The 16867-nt window shown below is 47.8% G+C and overlaps 1 protein-coding gene across 1 annotated transcript in view; it reads left to right on the forward strand.

The window, feature by feature from the left end:
* The window catches only part of LOC130521790 (zinc finger protein 609-like), a 51988-nt gene extending 35241 nt beyond the window's left edge, over positions 1–16747 (forward strand). The window contains exons 4-8 of the mRNA XM_057025590.1: positions 8186–8273; positions 9712–12043; positions 12128–12494; positions 12879–13250; positions 14129–16747. Coding sequence (XP_056881570.1) covers positions 8186–8273; positions 9712–12043; positions 12128–12494; positions 12879–13250; positions 14129–14172 — 3203 coding nt within the window. The 3' untranslated portion in view covers positions 14173–16747. The remainder of the gene's footprint in view (positions 1–8185; positions 8274–9711; positions 12044–12127; positions 12495–12878; positions 13251–14128) is intronic.
* The last annotated feature ends 120 nt before the right edge of the window (positions 16748–16867 follow it).

The following is a 16867-nucleotide window of genomic DNA, read 5'->3' on the forward strand; positions in this document are numbered from 1 at the left end:
GTGGAGCAAGAGGAGCATTCAGGTATTTTCCTTGTTATGATGAAGATGGGGGAGGATCATGCAGGTGGAACATGCACGATGGTGGTGGGAGGACGATGTGGTTTCCAGTAACGCTTTGATTTCTCTCGAGCCTCCTCTTAGATCTGCCAAAAACCTGCTATCGGTTCCACAGAAAGCATGATAAAATGATAGTCTTCCTGAGGTTGGATGCTCACATCCCGGCAGCAAGCTCCAAGTATTTCCTGGATTATTTGGTTAATTATTACTCACACAGTCTTGTCAGTTTTTAGGTTCCAGTTGGAGCCTTTATATGGGAACCTTTTCTGTTGTTGCTCTGCCCTCAGTGTTGTCTTATTGTTCTCATTAAAGCTCCGTGTTTCTTTTTTGTGTCACCTTCAGGAACCGCTGTGGGTTTTGTTTTGAAATGCGAGGTCTGGAATATGTTTTGAATTTCTCAGTCGCCAGTGCTGTCTTGCATTTTGCACCCTACATTAGACAGCACAGCCGCACGATTTTCCTCTACGTCATTTTAATGGTGCGGGCCCCGAACAGCCCACTGGCTAACCAAAGAGACCCCAGATGCTGCTTCCTTCAAACTGCACTGTCGCTCTGCTGTTTTTCCCAGAGAGACCTTTGAAAGCAGACCCCCCCCCCTCCTCCTCCTCCTCCTTTTTGGGCAGCTGAGCAAATGAGAACCAAATGAGGAAATCAAGCGGACCCAGTCAGAGGACCAGAGGAACAGAGGCCCCAAAGATGTAGCAGAGGCATCCTGATTAGCAGTGAAGTTGAGCAGTCTGCCACTTCTCTGCATGACAAGTCTCATCTCCAACTGTTAGTGTGTGTGTGCGTGCGTGTGTGTGTGTGTGTGTGTGTGAGAGAGAGAGAGAGAGCACGTGCACACACACGGCTTTTTCATTTCGCATGCCAACCAACAGCTGCTTCATCACCTCTGCCTCTCGGCCTTGTGGGAGTAAATGAACAACAGCCTCATGGTAATTGTCTGAGCCTCACCCAACTCACTGAGCACCGGGGAAAGAGCGAAAGAACCAAAGCCCTTCGCACAATCCTCACCTCTGCTCCCAGCTGACAGGAATCTTGTCTGAAGAGGAGGAATAAATGTGTCATCCGGTGAAATTCGAGCGCAGATGCCGCAGCTGTTTAGCTATATCTGGGTAGCAGCTAAATAGCACGTGTGAGCGTATGTATGGCTCCGAGGAGAAACGGCCCAAGAACGTAAAACAGAAACCACAGTTTGGCTCATTAGGTCTACAAGGGAAGAAAAGGTGATAGCATGAAGAGAAGGGAAGTGAATTATGTGTCAGTCACTCTGCGGGCAAGTGAAGCGTAGTTGGGAGGAGGGGGAGCGCTGTGGTATTTTAAGGCCCAGCGCTGATACAAACCCCCCGAGCACAGACGAGGCAGTGGCAGCTCTCAGGGTCATGTCAGCGGAGCGGTGGACTGACCCCTCCCAGACTCAGCATGCTGATACCTCCAAATGTCATCTCTAAAACGCTGGGGAGGTTTATTGCTCTTGAATCGCGGCCCAGAATACCTTGGCTTCTGCTCCGGGGGGGGTGAGAACGCAGAGGGGGACCCTCTGGCCAAACAGTCCAGAACCATCCCAGCGAGGCCCACTCCCCATCCTACCCGTGGCCACACACACACACACACACACACACGCGGCCCAAAGCAGGGCTTCTTCAGCTCCATGATGAATAAATGGTTGGTGATAAATGTTTATCTTGTGCAGCACGCTTTATGTCTTTGTGGCATTCAGCACGGCCATTTGACGCTGTTTTCCATCTGAAAGCAAGAGAGGTCAACAGGAAACGGACATTCCCTTCCAAACCTTTAAGAGACCCCCCCCCCCAGTCTTGTCAAAGAAGGGGAAGATTGTGTGAAAGGATCACTCGGTTCTCTACCTCACTCGCCAGCTATGCTTCCTTGCTCTTTTGAAGACCACCTGTCAGTGGCCTCATTGAAATGTTTTCACAAAGCCAAGCGAGTGAACTCTCCATAGAAACTGTCCTTGAAATAATAGTGAGCATTCTTGGGAGGCCCTTAGCCCCCTGCCAGACCAATAAGCAAAAAGAGGATGAAGTGGGGAATAAATCACAGAAGACTGAGCTCTGTTAACACAGGATGTTTTGAGAGAAAAGCATAATTCTCTCTGTCAGGTTTGGTTGATTTTAAGTTTCTTCAGGCACGTCTGAGGTTTATTACCAGCACAGATTAGCATCGCTGAGAAGCGATGTTAGCAAAGCGCTAACATAGTGGGGTTTTCAGAATCCTCTATAAATAACAGGAGCTGCAGGAGTGAAGCTAAACTGATCTGAGCAGTGAGTTGCACGTTTCTGTATGGAGTAAGGTCAATATGTCGGACCGTCATTTAATCAGCAATTCTGGCGGCACAGATGTCATGGTGCTGGCGTTTCACCTCGTCCCCAGCTGAAATGCAATGAGCCTTTTCCAGCACGGTGCAAATCCCTCAAGAGAGCCTCTGCTCCTACTCAATATTGGCGGACAACTGCCTTTTCCCCCCTCTTTGAGCACTTGCAACATAAATCATGTGCCTGGTGGAATTGCAGCCTTCGCCAGTGGTTGTCATGAGAGATCATGTTTGCTATATACACGTCAACAAGAGCTTGAGTAACGCAGCTTTGGCAGACCTGTCTCTTAATCTCAGCGCCATCTTCCTGAAGGAAAAACGCCAGCGGGTTTGTTTTTAGCAGGCTGTCGGCTCATTCGGACGACATTACAGGAAACAACGCGTTTCCTGGCTGTAACCATATTTACAGTAAACAACTGAATGTAAGTCTGGTGGGGATGGCAAATATTTATATTTCTGCCCATTACCTTTGTTCCACACATGCTGTCATCCAGTGGTGCTGTGGAAGGAAACACTCGCTGGTGTTTTTGCAGGGGGAGAAGCTGCTGCTTGTGGCCGATAATGCCGCGGCGGCGTGGAAGGCATACTAATGCTGCCTTTCTCTGCCTCTGAGGGAACTGACCTTCTCTCAGGCTGTTATTCTTCTGTGACTTCACACTTTTACCTCTGATGAACCAGAATGCAGCACGAGTGTTACAGATGGAGCTTATTTAAAAGTCAGCCTGTAGTTTGTGGGGTTTTTTTCACCTTTCGCCTTGTTTTGTTGTGTTTTGCTTCGTAAGAGACGTGATAGAGGGATGTTCTGTGCATTTAATGCACTGTTTTTCCCATATTTTACGTACGTTGCGTCGCTTTGGACAAAAACATCTGCTAAAATGTAAATTAAAATATGAACGTTTAGCCCAGATTTTATGATAGTTCCATGATGCTGGTGTCTTCCTTACACTCTAAACTGGTATTGTATCAATTAAACGGACTTTTCTTCCCAGATCTTTCAGATTATTATTAAAAACAAATCAAAGTGGGTGCTGATTAGTTTTATGTTGTGTTGATGGGCTGCTCATTTCAGTTCTACCATTAATCTTTTCCCCTCCAGATTAGTTCCACATTCCACTTTAGAACCCGTTTTTTCCGGGACGGCGTTGAGAAAAGGTTAATCTTCGGACGCCGTGTTCTGACACTGACATAATAGGACAAGCTCGGTTTCTTTTTATGCTCCACGAGTGTTGAAACTCTCTTAAAATGGCTGGCTGGAAACATGCTGCGACACTTGAATGCTCAAATGCTTCATTTATCAGCAGTGCAGTTATTGCTCGTGGCAGCACCCAACTATCCTTTATCTTCTCCCGTAATGAATACTGACACTGTTTTTCTCATTGTTCTCACTTTTTCGTCGACAAGGAACCTTGATGATGTTTTATTTAAGGGCAAATAAAAGGGTTGTCGTCTGGGAGAACACAAAGGGTCTGTTGATAATTATTTTAGCAGAGAGGCTTGCGAGCGCTGATCATCGCATCGCAGATCTGTGAAACACATTTAAAGACTGACACAGAGCAAGAACAGCCTTTCAAATGTCAAACCCAATTAATACTGGGACTTTTCCGAAGATGACAGGCTTTCTTTCCTTGACAAGGGCGGTCAGTGAAAATGTCATTAACCCCAGTGAATTTCTGTTGCTCTGCAGCGGAGCAGAGGTCAAGCACTGAGTACACATCTGCCCTCGCCAGCAACTGGAACTGCTGTGTTGGCCCCGTCGCTAATGAAATGCGTTAAGAAGGGGGGGGGGGGTGTTTGAGGCCAGGGGCTGCAGCCACCCATGCAGCAGACTACCTACTCCTGACTTAATTTGTCCCCTTACACCCCCCTCTTGTTGAGGTAATCCCATACAAGTGCACAGAGGAGGAGAGACCACGCTTGGTCTTCAACAGCGGTGAAAGGAAGTGAGTTCTAGACTTGTGGGCCGGTTCCTCTTCATTCAGCCGTCACAAGTGACCCTAATAACGCTGACACAGGCGGGACCAAGGCTCGCTCCAAGTCGGTCCACATCTTCCCCAGAAGCAAATCCCAGTGAGTCAAGACACCGATGGCGGCTCCGGATGCGTCGCTGCCTGTGCACGACTGGTGCAGCACAAAGAGCCACCTCAGCTCGCCACGGGGAAATCTCTCTGGGTCGTTTTGGCCGTTCTATATTTAGATACGCTTGGCGTGGCTACGTCCGCCCGGACAGCTTCGTTTATTCCTACTATGAAAGTGAGGAAATATTTGAGCAGTTTTATGGCATTACCGATAAATGGTGAGGCTTCTTATCATCAGCGTATTAAGATAAGCAATGAAATAGTCCAGTGGAAGCTTTGCTTATTGAATTAGATAATGCTGTCATTTATAACCATCATTATTAGTGTATGGAGGAGCGAACGCATCAAGGCGGGACTCTTTGGCCCTGTTTACAACCACGTTCTTGCATGAAAATCCAAAACCTTTGTTCTTTGAGAGTTTGGCACGACTCCCTCTCCAGTTCTTTTGACTTTTGTAGTTGAGCATTGCAGCCCCATCTCGTCATCTGTCTGAAACATGGTGCTCGCTGTTCTAATTGCTGGTTTTTGGATCACGTGCTTCTTTACTCTTGTCTGGTTCACTCCTGCTCACTGCTGGCCTGGCACGTGTGAATCGTGTTGGTCTGTGTGCCTGCAGATCCTTTCTGATACGTGACCATCTGCACGGAGTTTTAAATGAGTTTTAAAACCTCAAGGAAACATTGTCTAAAGGGAAAAGGCCTTTCCTAGGATCCCCATTGACACCTCCACAAAGGTGGCATCAAGGACTCCCATGAGGGACAGGTGGGACGACCACAGATAAAGAGGGCGCTCCCAACCATTGTGGTTCACACAGGCAACGTCAGTGACGCTGGGTAACACCTTAAGTTTATGCTTCCCTGCCTGCACAGTTTGCAGGGGATTGCGTCATCTGCGGGCTTTCTGCCACCAAACAAGTTGTTTCTAACTAAAGAAAATCCATCCAAATGGTTTATAATCCCACTTTTCTGTGGAGACTCCATCCACAGCCTAATCAGGATAATTTAACAGACAAATTTAATGCAAGAGTGGAACACAAATGACTAATTCATGAAGCAAAGACAAATATCTGTAATTGAAATAATCTGCATTTACATCAGCCATTTCAGATAAATTTATCCACTTTGGTGTCATTCATGAAATCCCATTTGTCCTGTGCCTGTAAAGAAGGAGCCTCATCCTTTGAAGCTTCTCTTCCTCCTGAAAGCCTCTGAAGGTGCAGCTTGTAATTACAGACCACGTGATCTAAATAACAAGGAGTTAGTGTTTCACCCCTTCCTACCCCCACTCGCATTGTTTAACCTTAATGGATCCACAATAACAATAAACATGTAGCCTCATTAGCATATTTAGAACCTCTACTTAAAGATTTTGTCATTACGTGTACACTTGATACGTAGATTGTGTTTTCATGCACCAGCAGACAGCAGTTTATTGTTTACACTGATTTAAATGTCTTATCCTGGCATGCTAATGTGTTTTTTGCCCCATGTGGATGTTTGGGATGGCGATAAAGTTGGAGTTTCTATCACAACTTCTATAAAACCACCATAATAAGTTGGCATTTTTGAAAAATACAAGTTAATTAGCATTCTACGACGTGGTTTTCTTGGCGATACACTACTGTCTTGTACCTACCTCTTTCCATTTTATACACGAGGATATTTCATTTCGCCCATAAATTGGACCCTTAAAAGGTATTAAACATCAAGATGGGTTTCATCCAGATTATTCTTAATGTCCTTTTGAAGATGCCTTTTGTGGAGCTGCTTTATTAGCATTCGCAAAAAGTACTGCAAAGGCTGAGACATCTGAGGTGACCAGAAGCCAAAAACCACTCCGACTTTATTAAAGAGTTTCTTGGATTTGGCATGGGAGGGTGGCCAGACAGATGCCACTAGAGAAAAACTCTTGATATGAGCAGAGTCATAAAAACCCTTCTGTGCCTCCAGTGAAGAAATTGATGGATTAAGATATGGATGGCTCAATTCAAGGATTTAAGGCAGGGACATTTTTACATCATACATCTACAGTTTACCTTTAAGTCGTTGTGCAACATTTAAGGAAACATTTTCATCATTAAAACACTAAGTGGGTCTGCACGTTTATCAGCCAGTTAGCCTAGTTTAGCTAACAAAACAATCAAGATACCGTACATAAGAGTCGAGGGTTTTGTCTGAACAGCCATTTATGAGCCTCTATTGCCACAAAGTGAGGAGACAGTCGAACAAATAGAACCTGTTTTAATTTAAAAAGATTAAAGACTTCCCTGAACATCCTGCTGTATAATTTCCGAGCCTCCTTTGTAGAAAGCAGAGAAAGCCATATCCTCCTCATCATGAAAGGCTACTCATTCATTTGCCCTGGCTTGATTTACATCCTGTCACAACCAGCTGCCAGAGCCATTTTGTGTTGGAGTGTTTGGAGAGCTTGGGGGGGTGGAAGGCGTTTGAGAAAAGGTCTGTCTCCTTTTAACGTGACGCAGGATCTCAGCTGGAGAACCTCTCCGCAGCATGGTATACGCCAGTGGAATTAGCATTTGGACGTTGCAGGGAGCAGATTCTGTTGTTTTCCCGGCCACAGGGTGAAGGAAGAGACTCCTGGTCAAGTGTCAGCAGGTTCCTGTAAACCTATATAAATTTCCTGTACGCCGTGGCTGCTTCATGCCAGAGGCAGCAGGAGAAAAATGAGCTCTGAACTATGACTTGTGTGTGGGAGGGGGGGGAGCGATTGCAAGGCGAGGATGGTTATGCCACCGAAGAGAGGAAACAAGGGTGCGGGCGAAGGAGAGAGGGAAAACGGGGTAAGCGAGGGAGGCTTTCTAAGCCAATAAAATGCTTGGAGGGACGGAAGCTGCCAGCCAGCATTCCTGTGCCATTAGATAAGTTAGCTCACTGCAGCCTCCAGTTTCTCTGCAGTGCTGAAGTGGCAAGCTGAGGTCAACAGGGGGGAGTGAGGCGTGGGGGATGGTGGGGGCAGTAAATCAAGAATGTTCCTGTGCACCGCGGTTGGCTCCTCATCCTCCGAAGCTGCTCGCCCGGTGATTTGCTCTTAAAACTATGAGCAGTAACTAGAAATGATCATTGGTGCCCCTCCTGCCAGTGTGAAATGGCCTTCGTCTGCATCCACGTTACCTTTTAGTGCAGGTAAATGTGTCACCTGTGCAGAGCTCCAGCTAGTAATGCTGTACAAATGCCCCGGGAGGGGGCCGGATGAATGCTATTTGGTTTCTGAAGGAGGAACATTTCTGAGCTCATTTTAAAGCTTAATGCAACGCCAGGTACCCGGCGTGGAACAGGTCCAGTTGTGTAGCTTGCACCAGTCTTGTGTAGCTGCAGCAATACTGGAGAAGTCAAGAACCTCTCGAGCACACTCGGTCACATTCACCATTCAGATTGAAGTGCTTGTTTGTGTTTTTAAAAGCTGGGCTTTAATCTGGACCCTGCTCAAGGTTGTTTTTTTTGGCTGGAGAGTGAGATGGATGGTAGCAAGCCTAATATTGTTACTCCAATAATTAACCTTCAAGGAAAGATCTTATCTGAGGGCGAGCCTTTTATTCAGTGACTATTCCTCGGTATGATGGTGGCCTTGGTGGCCAGTCGATAACAGCGTCCGTGTGGCTGACGGCCGGCAGGCTTACTAGTATATTATTGATGTTCCCCTAAAACATTCCATTTTCCCACTTGTGACTGCAAAAACTGACATTTTATTCCATGTCACACAGGTATGCTGGTCGTCAACGTTACCTGGAGAAACAAGACCTACGTGGGTACCCTGCTGGACTGTACACGCCACGACTGGGCTCCCCCCAGGTAAAGAGCCTTGCTGTTTCATGAAAACAGTCTCATTCTTTTCTCTTTGCTGGGTTTAAAACAGATTCGCCACACTATCTTTCTCTGTTGGAGGAGCTGCTGTCACACTCTGTATTTGTTAACGTCAGGCTGAAAAATAATTCATGCTGCTCATGAATCATTGATGCTTTCTCTCTATCCCAGCTGCACTTGGTCTCTTAACCTTTTCATATTCTGTGTGATACAAATCTGCTGTAGTAGCATCAGCTCAAGGATATATGGCTGAGTGAACCCGTGTTAGCCGTGCACAGATGGACCTTCCTCGTCCCAGTCATTCAGTCATTTTTACTCTGAGGAAGCAGGATTTATCAGCCGACTGGCTGATGTTCCAGGAATTGTTGGTAGGAATAGAAAGCTGCTTTAACAAGCCAGATTGTGGAATCCAATGATCAAACTAACAGCTTTTAGTGTAACCCTCTCTACCACAAAGGCTGTCGTTTGTTAGATCTGTGTTGTGCAGCTTTAGATGTTTTCCATTTTCAGGTATTATCTTTTCTCATGCTAATCCACAGGTAGTTTGAAATGCAAGTACTTGCTTTGATTGAGAACACCTGCGCTCCATGTAAATATAAATCAATACTTGAAATGCATGGCTAAGGGCAATGAAAAAGCAGATTAAAGCATGTCTAATGGAAAACACAGCGCCACAGTAATGTTCACTAAGAGGGGTTTGCAGGGCTGTGTTTGCACCAAGATAGTCCTACATTTGCAGCACAGCTACCTCAGGGACCCACCATGAATAATTCAGAAAGCTTTCAACAGACCGAATATAAACTTGGGCTTGTAATGAGTCTAAATTCCTTTAGCACTGTCAGACTCTCGATGTGTTCTCAATCCCTGCTGGAGCTGAAACTGTTTGGAGAGACTTGGAGAGGAAGCTGTGAGTCACAGCAGCCTGCTGCCGCTCTTTGTCACAGATTACTATCCCTCACTGCTGCACAGAGATAATTACTCTACTGTTACACGCAGATAAGGCCAAACTGGTATTTTTATGGTTTTGAATGACTGTGTGTTATGATTCCAAAGCAGGCCAAGCACTCAGTGATGTCTTTTCAAATTGCGTTTGCACGCCCTTTTTCTGCGGAGGCGTGTAGCTTTACCGAGTTGGAGTGAAAAGAAATATCAGATTCAAAAAGTCCCACTCGGTCATACTGCCATTATTATGTGCCTATTTCCTTATAGACCATTGGCTGCGTAATTTGGCGTCTCATATTAGCAGAATGAGGTTTCCAGTTAATGTGGAAACTTAAAAAACAAACCAGTACAGTTGATTCAGAACTGCTTATTTAGCTGGTTGGTTTTCAATATGGGACAGACGTCAATTAGTAAATAATAAGATTTTAATGTTTGGAATTAAAAGATTCCGGTTTTTGAGTGATATTTTTTGCTGGAACTGCAGGTTTTGCGAATCTCCTACGAGTGATCTGGAGATGAGAAACGGTCGTGGTCGGGGCAAGCGAATGAGACCCAACAGCAACACGCCCATCAACGAAAACAGCAACTCCTCAGACAACAAGGGGACCACCAACAACAAGACGCGGGCCGCCTCCAATAGCAAAGGCAGGAGGGGGAGCCAGACGCCATCGGAGCGCCGCACGCCTCCCAACAGCAACACGGAAGACATCAAAGCCAGTCCGTCCTCAGCCGGGAAACGCAAGGCCAAGCCCAACTCAGATATGGAGCCCAACTCCAGCTCAGAGGACAACAAAGGCAACAAGCGGATGCGGACAAACTCAAACAGCGGAGGGGTGGGAGCAACAGGCCTCCCTATCACTGCGATCAAGACCGAGCCTCTTGCCCCTCCCCTGGACCGCAGCTGCCCCTCTCCGGTTCTTATTGACTGCCCACACCCTAACTGCAACAAGAAGTACAAGCACATCAACGGGCTCAAGTACCACCAAGCGCGCGCACACAATGACGACGACATAAAACTGGACTTGGATGGAGACAGCGAGTACGGAGAGGACTCCAGCATCCACCCCGAACCAGGAAGCTGCAACGGCGCGTCCATCTCCCAGAAAGGCTGCTTGTCCCCGGCCCGCTCGGTTACACCAAAGGGCAGGAATTTGGACGCTCAGAGTCCGTCCCCGTCCCCCGGCAAGTTCGGCTCAAAACAGGCGAAAAAGAAAATTGCAGAGACGGATGCAGAAATGGGGGGCGTGCCGACGGACGGCTGCGAGGACGGGCTGTGCCTCACAGACGAAGCCAGCAACGATGGCCTGGACGACAAGAGGGGGTCGGACAAATCGAAAAAGGGGAATGCCGGCACAAAGGCTGATAAATTATCCCAGAAAAACATGAAGTCGCCGCGGCCGGTCGGCGCGGGCTCCACGGCATCACAACAGATGTATTCTTTCCCTCCTGGAAACCCAAATTCTTCTCCAGGGCTTAACCCAGTAATACAGGCAATCCCCAAGAGTCCCCAAATGAAAGGCACGCAGCCCAAAGCCCCCGCCACCGCAGATCCTGCCTCCAGTAGCTCCAAAGACAAGAAAAAGAAAGACAAGAAGAAAAAGGATGGTGGAAAGGAGCCAGACAGCCCCAAACCTCCAGGAAAAGGAGGGAAAATAGAGGAAGGGAAGCTTCAATATGCTGAACCTTCTGATCCAATAATGAAGGGTGAAGGACTCCTTAATGGGTCCTCTGACCCACACCAGAGCCGTTTGGCAAGTATCAAGGCTGAGGCTGACAAGATCTACAGCTTCTCTGACAATGCTCCCAGCCCGTCCATCGGCGTCGCTAGCAGGATAGACGGCGCCGGGATGCAACAGCCTCTCACGCCGCTGCACATGGTGAACCAAAATGGTGCCGACAACTCTTCGGTTAAAACCAACAGCCCGGCCTATTCTGACATCTCAGACGCAGGCGAGGACGGGGAAGGCAAGCTTGAGGGTGTAAAGGTCCGAACAGAGGATCAAGCCATCAGGGAGAGTGTCAAAAAGACGCTCTTTCCAAACCAGGTGCCCAACAAAGATTCCCCCTATTACCCCGGCTACGAGAATTATTACCCCCCAAATTACATCAACCCTGGTCTCGCTGGGCCCAACCCAGGAATCCCGCTAGCAGAAAGTCAGGTAAAGATTAAAAAGGATGAGGATCAGGACCAATCTGAGGAAAAAATCAAGGTAGAGATTCACGAAGATCGCAAACCAGAGAGCGTTGTGCCTGGGCAGCCGCCGCCGCCGCCGCCACCGCAGCAGCAGCAGCAGCCCTCGGTCATCCAGCAGCGCTCCAACATGTACATGCAGCCTCTCTACTACAACCAGTACGCTTATGTGCCCCCATACGCGTACCATCCCGATCAGGCCTATCATAACCACTTGATGAACACAAACCCAGCCTACCGGCAACAGTTCGAGGAGCGGCAGCGGCAGATTGCCGAGCAGCACCGCGCTGTCGAAAAGAAGTCCGACGCAGCCATGAAAGAGCGGGAAGCCTCCATGAAGGAGGAGTGGAAGCAAAAGGGGCCGATGCCACCGAGCCTCTCCAAAGCCCCGAACCAGCCCGACCTTGGTAAGGCGGCACAGCCTTCGGGCAAATCCAGGGAGTCGCCCTCTGATCCTTCCATTAAATCCCTAGCAACCATAAAGGGGGAGGACCCAAAGTCCCAGCAGGCAGAGGGGCTGAAGATGAAGCTCTCCGAAGGGGGCCACCACGGGAAGGAAGACTCTAAGCAAACACTGGACTCCAGAGGTCAGTTGGGCATGGAACAGGCCATGTGGTACAGACAGGTAAACCACTCTTCTAATGCAACACATCTATGAGTGTGCGTGTTGAATTGTGCTGACTTTGAGCTTTTTAACCCCCTCCAACAGTACCCTGACAGCCAAAAGCCCCAAGTGGAAGAGGAACACCAGCACCCACAACCTCGGTGGAAAGACGAAAGGGACCGAGAGCGGGAGCGGGAGCGGAAGTTAAAGGACGAACGGCCCAGGACCAAGGACACTCAAAGCGCCCCCAAGGAGGACATCAAAGACGCTTGCGATCCCAGAATCAGTTCCGAGGACTTGCGGGTCCTGAGCAAAGACTCTCGTTCTAATCCCCACTTGCAATTCTCATCACCACTAGCACAGCACCAGGGGTACATGCCCTACATGCACGGCTACCCCTATGGACAAACATACGACCCCAGCCACCCAGGGTACAGGGGCATGCCCTCGGTCATGATGCAGAATTACCCAGGTAGGCATCCTGAAAAAGTCTTTGCAAGTCTTCCAGTCTCTTGTAATATCGTTAGAAGGTAGCAAGCCACAGCTTTCTCCTCACGGAGGGCAAGAAAGGAACGCCGTGCAATATAATGTATATTTGTGTTTTCCGAACAAGTCCGATCTCGCAGTGAGGGAATAACTGAGGGAATGACAGTTGTGCCGCAGCTTCCTGGGTTCAGTTCCCATCAAGCGGACAATGTGACATTTTGTCTAGAGGTCAAAATGGCCTAAAATCAATAATTTTGACGATTAAGCGTGATTGATGTAAGCAGAGAAGAGAGGAATCAATCCTACTTGGTCACGCTTGTGTTCCATATAGGATGGCCCTCACGGCATTCCTTTTCTCTGCCATTTTTAGGTCCATACCTACCTGGAGGCTATCCATTTTCTCCATACGGCGGCAAAATAGCCGGAGGAGACGAAGGTAGTGACAAATCGCGTGCTAGCCCGACTGTCACCAAAAGTGCAACGGACTCCAAAGCCTTGGAAATCCTGCATCAACACGCCAGCCAATACAAGAGCAAATCCCCCACCGTCGGGGACAAGCCGCCCCACGACAGGGAGAGGGAGCAAGACAGAGCCACCAGCGACAGGGAGCGGGAGCGGGAGCGGGACAGAGAGCGAGACCTGGACCGGCCACGATCGTCGCCCTCTCAGCGCATCATGCCCTCTCACACCCACCTGGGGTACTCGGTGCTCTCAGGGCAATATGACCTGTCTTACGCCACAGGTACCCGTCACATTTAGACTGTGCACTCGTTTTAAGTTAAAGTACTTTACATTTATTTTCAGTACTTCCAACCCAGCGCAAACAAAACTTGGGAGGGGTTCTGGTATCAGGAGGAGGTGCCGAGACTCCTACCACTCCTGGGGTACCCTTGAGCAAGGCACCGAACCCCAAATGCTTACATAGGGCCCTGCGATGGGCTGGCGTCCCATTAAGGGGTCAACCCTGCCTTCCCCCATATGCAACGGGGATAAGCTCCAGCACCCTCCCTGCCACCCCACAAAGGCTAAAGTTAACTTCAATAAGACTCACGACGGTTCATCATTAGCTCGTGTTGGTAGCCAACAAATAGTAAACTCTCTGCTCTTTACATCACCACAGAGGCGAGAACAGTCTAATCTCATCACCCAGACTGTCTCAAAAACTGGTGATCTGTTTTAAGAAAGTGGGCGAGAGACATTGTTTTTAACATTGTTGTTTTTAACATTGAATCGTCGATTTTTTTCCCCAGCAGTTTTGTAAAGATGGGTTTTTTGTCTGTTTGGGAAAATCACACTCAGAATTTTGCAGTCTATTATTCTGTGCAGTGCTGCATTTAGCTGCTCAGCTCCTCCATCCTAAGTAGGTCTTTTGAGGACAAGTAGATCACCGCCTTCATAATAGAGATGTTGTGAGCCCATTCAACACCCCGGTGGTCTGCACTGACCTCTGGCGGTAGCTCTTGGAATTACAACCAACATGCTCCATTCTGTCCCCTTGAGATAATTTGACAGTAACTGTCTTAGCTTCCAGATGTGGGACTAAACACAATTGTCAGAAATGTTGCTCCTCCGCTTTGTCCAGAGTGCTTTTATTCATCCTCTTCCTCGTCTCTTTTCCAGGGAAACCTGACCGTCACACCTCAACCCTGCAAAGATTCATGTGACTGGCTCACATGTGAAGACAACGTCCCCGGTGTTTCCTTTTTAGACATCAGTTCAATGGTGTTTCTATCAATACTTTTAGTTCTTCACCCCCGAGACGAGGTGGATCGCTCCTTTCCCCCTGCCCCTCCTCTCTTGCCTCCTAAATGACCCCAAATGCTCCAGACTGTAACAGGACTGATGTAACCCAGGTTCAAAGCCATGGCTCTGCCTCATCTCGCAGAGGAAACACCAACCCGCTGATTATCTAGTCTTTGCACTGTCAACAAATACAATGCAAAAAGAGACTATTGGACTGCCAGAACGGCCGGTTTTGGGTTGTTTTTTTCTTTCCGTTTGTTTGTTTTTTAATTGCATTGTTTTTTTTGTCACATGCAGAAAGATGTTGGCAGGATGTTTGGTGGCCGGCGGGAAAGGGGAGTTAAAACTAAATTAAAGACTGAAAACAAAGCGAGGCGCTTTTGGCTAATAGAACGCCGTGAAACAACAGTATATCCTTAACTTGACAAACATTTGGCTGTATTGTGGTGGGGAGAGGGAATATGGCAACAGCTGCTTTTATCAAAGACTGAAGTCCTTCTTTTCTGTTCTCCGTTGACATTGTTGGTTCCCACCCCCCTCTGAACCCTCGGTTTCTGTTTCAGGGATGATTTTTTTATTTTTTTTTAAAGGGGCCGCGCACACCTCAAAGGAGAAATAAACACTACTTATGTTTTTCTTTTCTTCCTCCATATCGTTTTGTTTGTCCTCGAGTCTGTCTGACGCTGGAACGAGTCCCTTCGTCCGTCTTTTACTCGCTCAAACGGTGAAGCCACATAAGCAAGCCGAGGACATCGGCGGCCTCTGTGGCCCCCCAGGACTGACTCTCTCTTCTTTTCTGTTCGCAATGTGAAATCCCACCTTTTTTTCTGCTGTATCATAGACGTTCACCACATGTTTATATTTATCCCAGAATGCAACTGTTTCATATCTCTCATTGTTAAATATCATATAAAGATTTATGCGCTCAGTTCATTAAGGTTTTGGACTCCTCCGGTGTTTGATTTTTACTTGTGTGTCCTCTCCAGAGCTCTGCACGTCTCCCTCGGACTGTTTCCAGATCTCTGATCGCTAGCTCGCGCTGCCAGGCGGTGGAGCCGGCTTCACTGGGGAAAAGTCCCAGTGTTTCTCTTTGCTTGCTGGTGTGGCTTCACCACAACAACCATTCACATGGCAGGGCTAGTTTTCAGAGTGGATGGTTCCTCCCAGACTGGGCCAGTGTGTCGGGAGAAAAGCAGATTCTATGTAAAGATTTTCCTCATCAGTTGTTCGGACCTCAGGATTTAACCGCCATCTTGGGCAGAATCAGGGTGCTCGTTGACAACAACAAAGAATACGCTCTTTCTGTTGTCAACTATCTAAATTTAAAACAAAAAAAACTACACTTGAATCAGTGCAGTCGTAGCCTCCAACTCTGGCTTGAAGCAGTACTGCAGTCAGCCGCCAGGGGGCGTCGAGCCTGTGCTCTGAAGCCTGGGCTGAACCCGAGCACACAGCCTGAGGTACTGAAACTGCCGGGGTTTCTGGGTAAATCTGCCCGTCGCCATGGAGCAGGTGTTAAATGACGGGTCTGGTGTTCTTCAGGTGCTGCAGGTGAACTTCTGTCGTGATTCTGGGGGGGTTAAAAGCACATTTTCACCTCCAAACTGGAAGCGTTTCATCCCGCTGGGACAAACTGGCTCAGATGGGTAGAATTATCAGCATCTTCCATCTCTCGCTGACCCTCTTCTGTCATCTGACACATTTAGCTTTATTTCTCATTTCTGCCCCCCCCCCCCCCTCCAGAGGTTTGCAAAGACGCTGTTTTGCTTTGTTTCTGTGCATTTTTAAAGGGCGTCTGACGCGATGAAGCTGAATGTGGTGGTGTTCGACTTGTACTTAATCTGTGAGGGTAATCTAGGCAGCTGCGATGTCGTCATTAACGTCGGGGGGGGGGGGGGGGGGTTAGTACCAGCAGACTGCGTCCAGTACATAGTTTTATCAAACAATGGTTGTGACAAAGTGCATTTGTTCTCTCTCCGAGAGTAGTAATGTTATCTCAGTAGTACGCGAAGCCCAGTGGAAATCATATATACAAAAAATGTATAAAAAGCCAGAAAAGTAACGTTTGCTATCGACATATTGGAAAGTGCTTGGCTCTTGTATTTTGCAGGACTGTATTTGTCTCATGGTGAAGAGTATATTTATTGGCCAGCAGTTGTCTCAATTGGTGCCTAGTTGAACCTTCTGTGAACTCGCAGAGACACTCGCTCGTTTTGTCTTCTCCCTCCTCCTCCTCCCCAACAATTAATAAAAAATTAAAAAAAAAGAAGCAGCAGCACCCGTCCCGGTGCTTTGCAAGGATGTTTACAATGTCTTCATTTTATTTGTGTGTGAGCAAAGTTTCAGATCTCGCCCCCCTCCCTCTCCCCGCCGTTCTCCCGCCCTTCAGGAGTTTGTGTAAAGTGTACATTACCATGGTTCTTTTTTATACAATACTCTGTAACTTGCCTTTGTAAATTTGGGCTGAAAAAAAAAATAAATCTTTTTATGAGACAATCTGTCCTGGAAACTGCTCAGTGATTCTACGAATGGCAGCCGGATCTGAGCCGGAGCGTTTAAAGGTCGACGTGTTTAACCTCGAGATCCGGAGGGGTTCCGGTCCGGTCCGCTCACTCA

This window comes from Takifugu flavidus, chromosome 2, assembly GCF_003711565.1.
Source record: "Takifugu flavidus isolate HTHZ2018 chromosome 2, ASM371156v2, whole genome shotgun sequence".
NCBI classification, from domain to species: domain Eukaryota; kingdom Metazoa; phylum Chordata; class Actinopteri; order Tetraodontiformes; family Tetraodontidae; genus Takifugu; species Takifugu flavidus.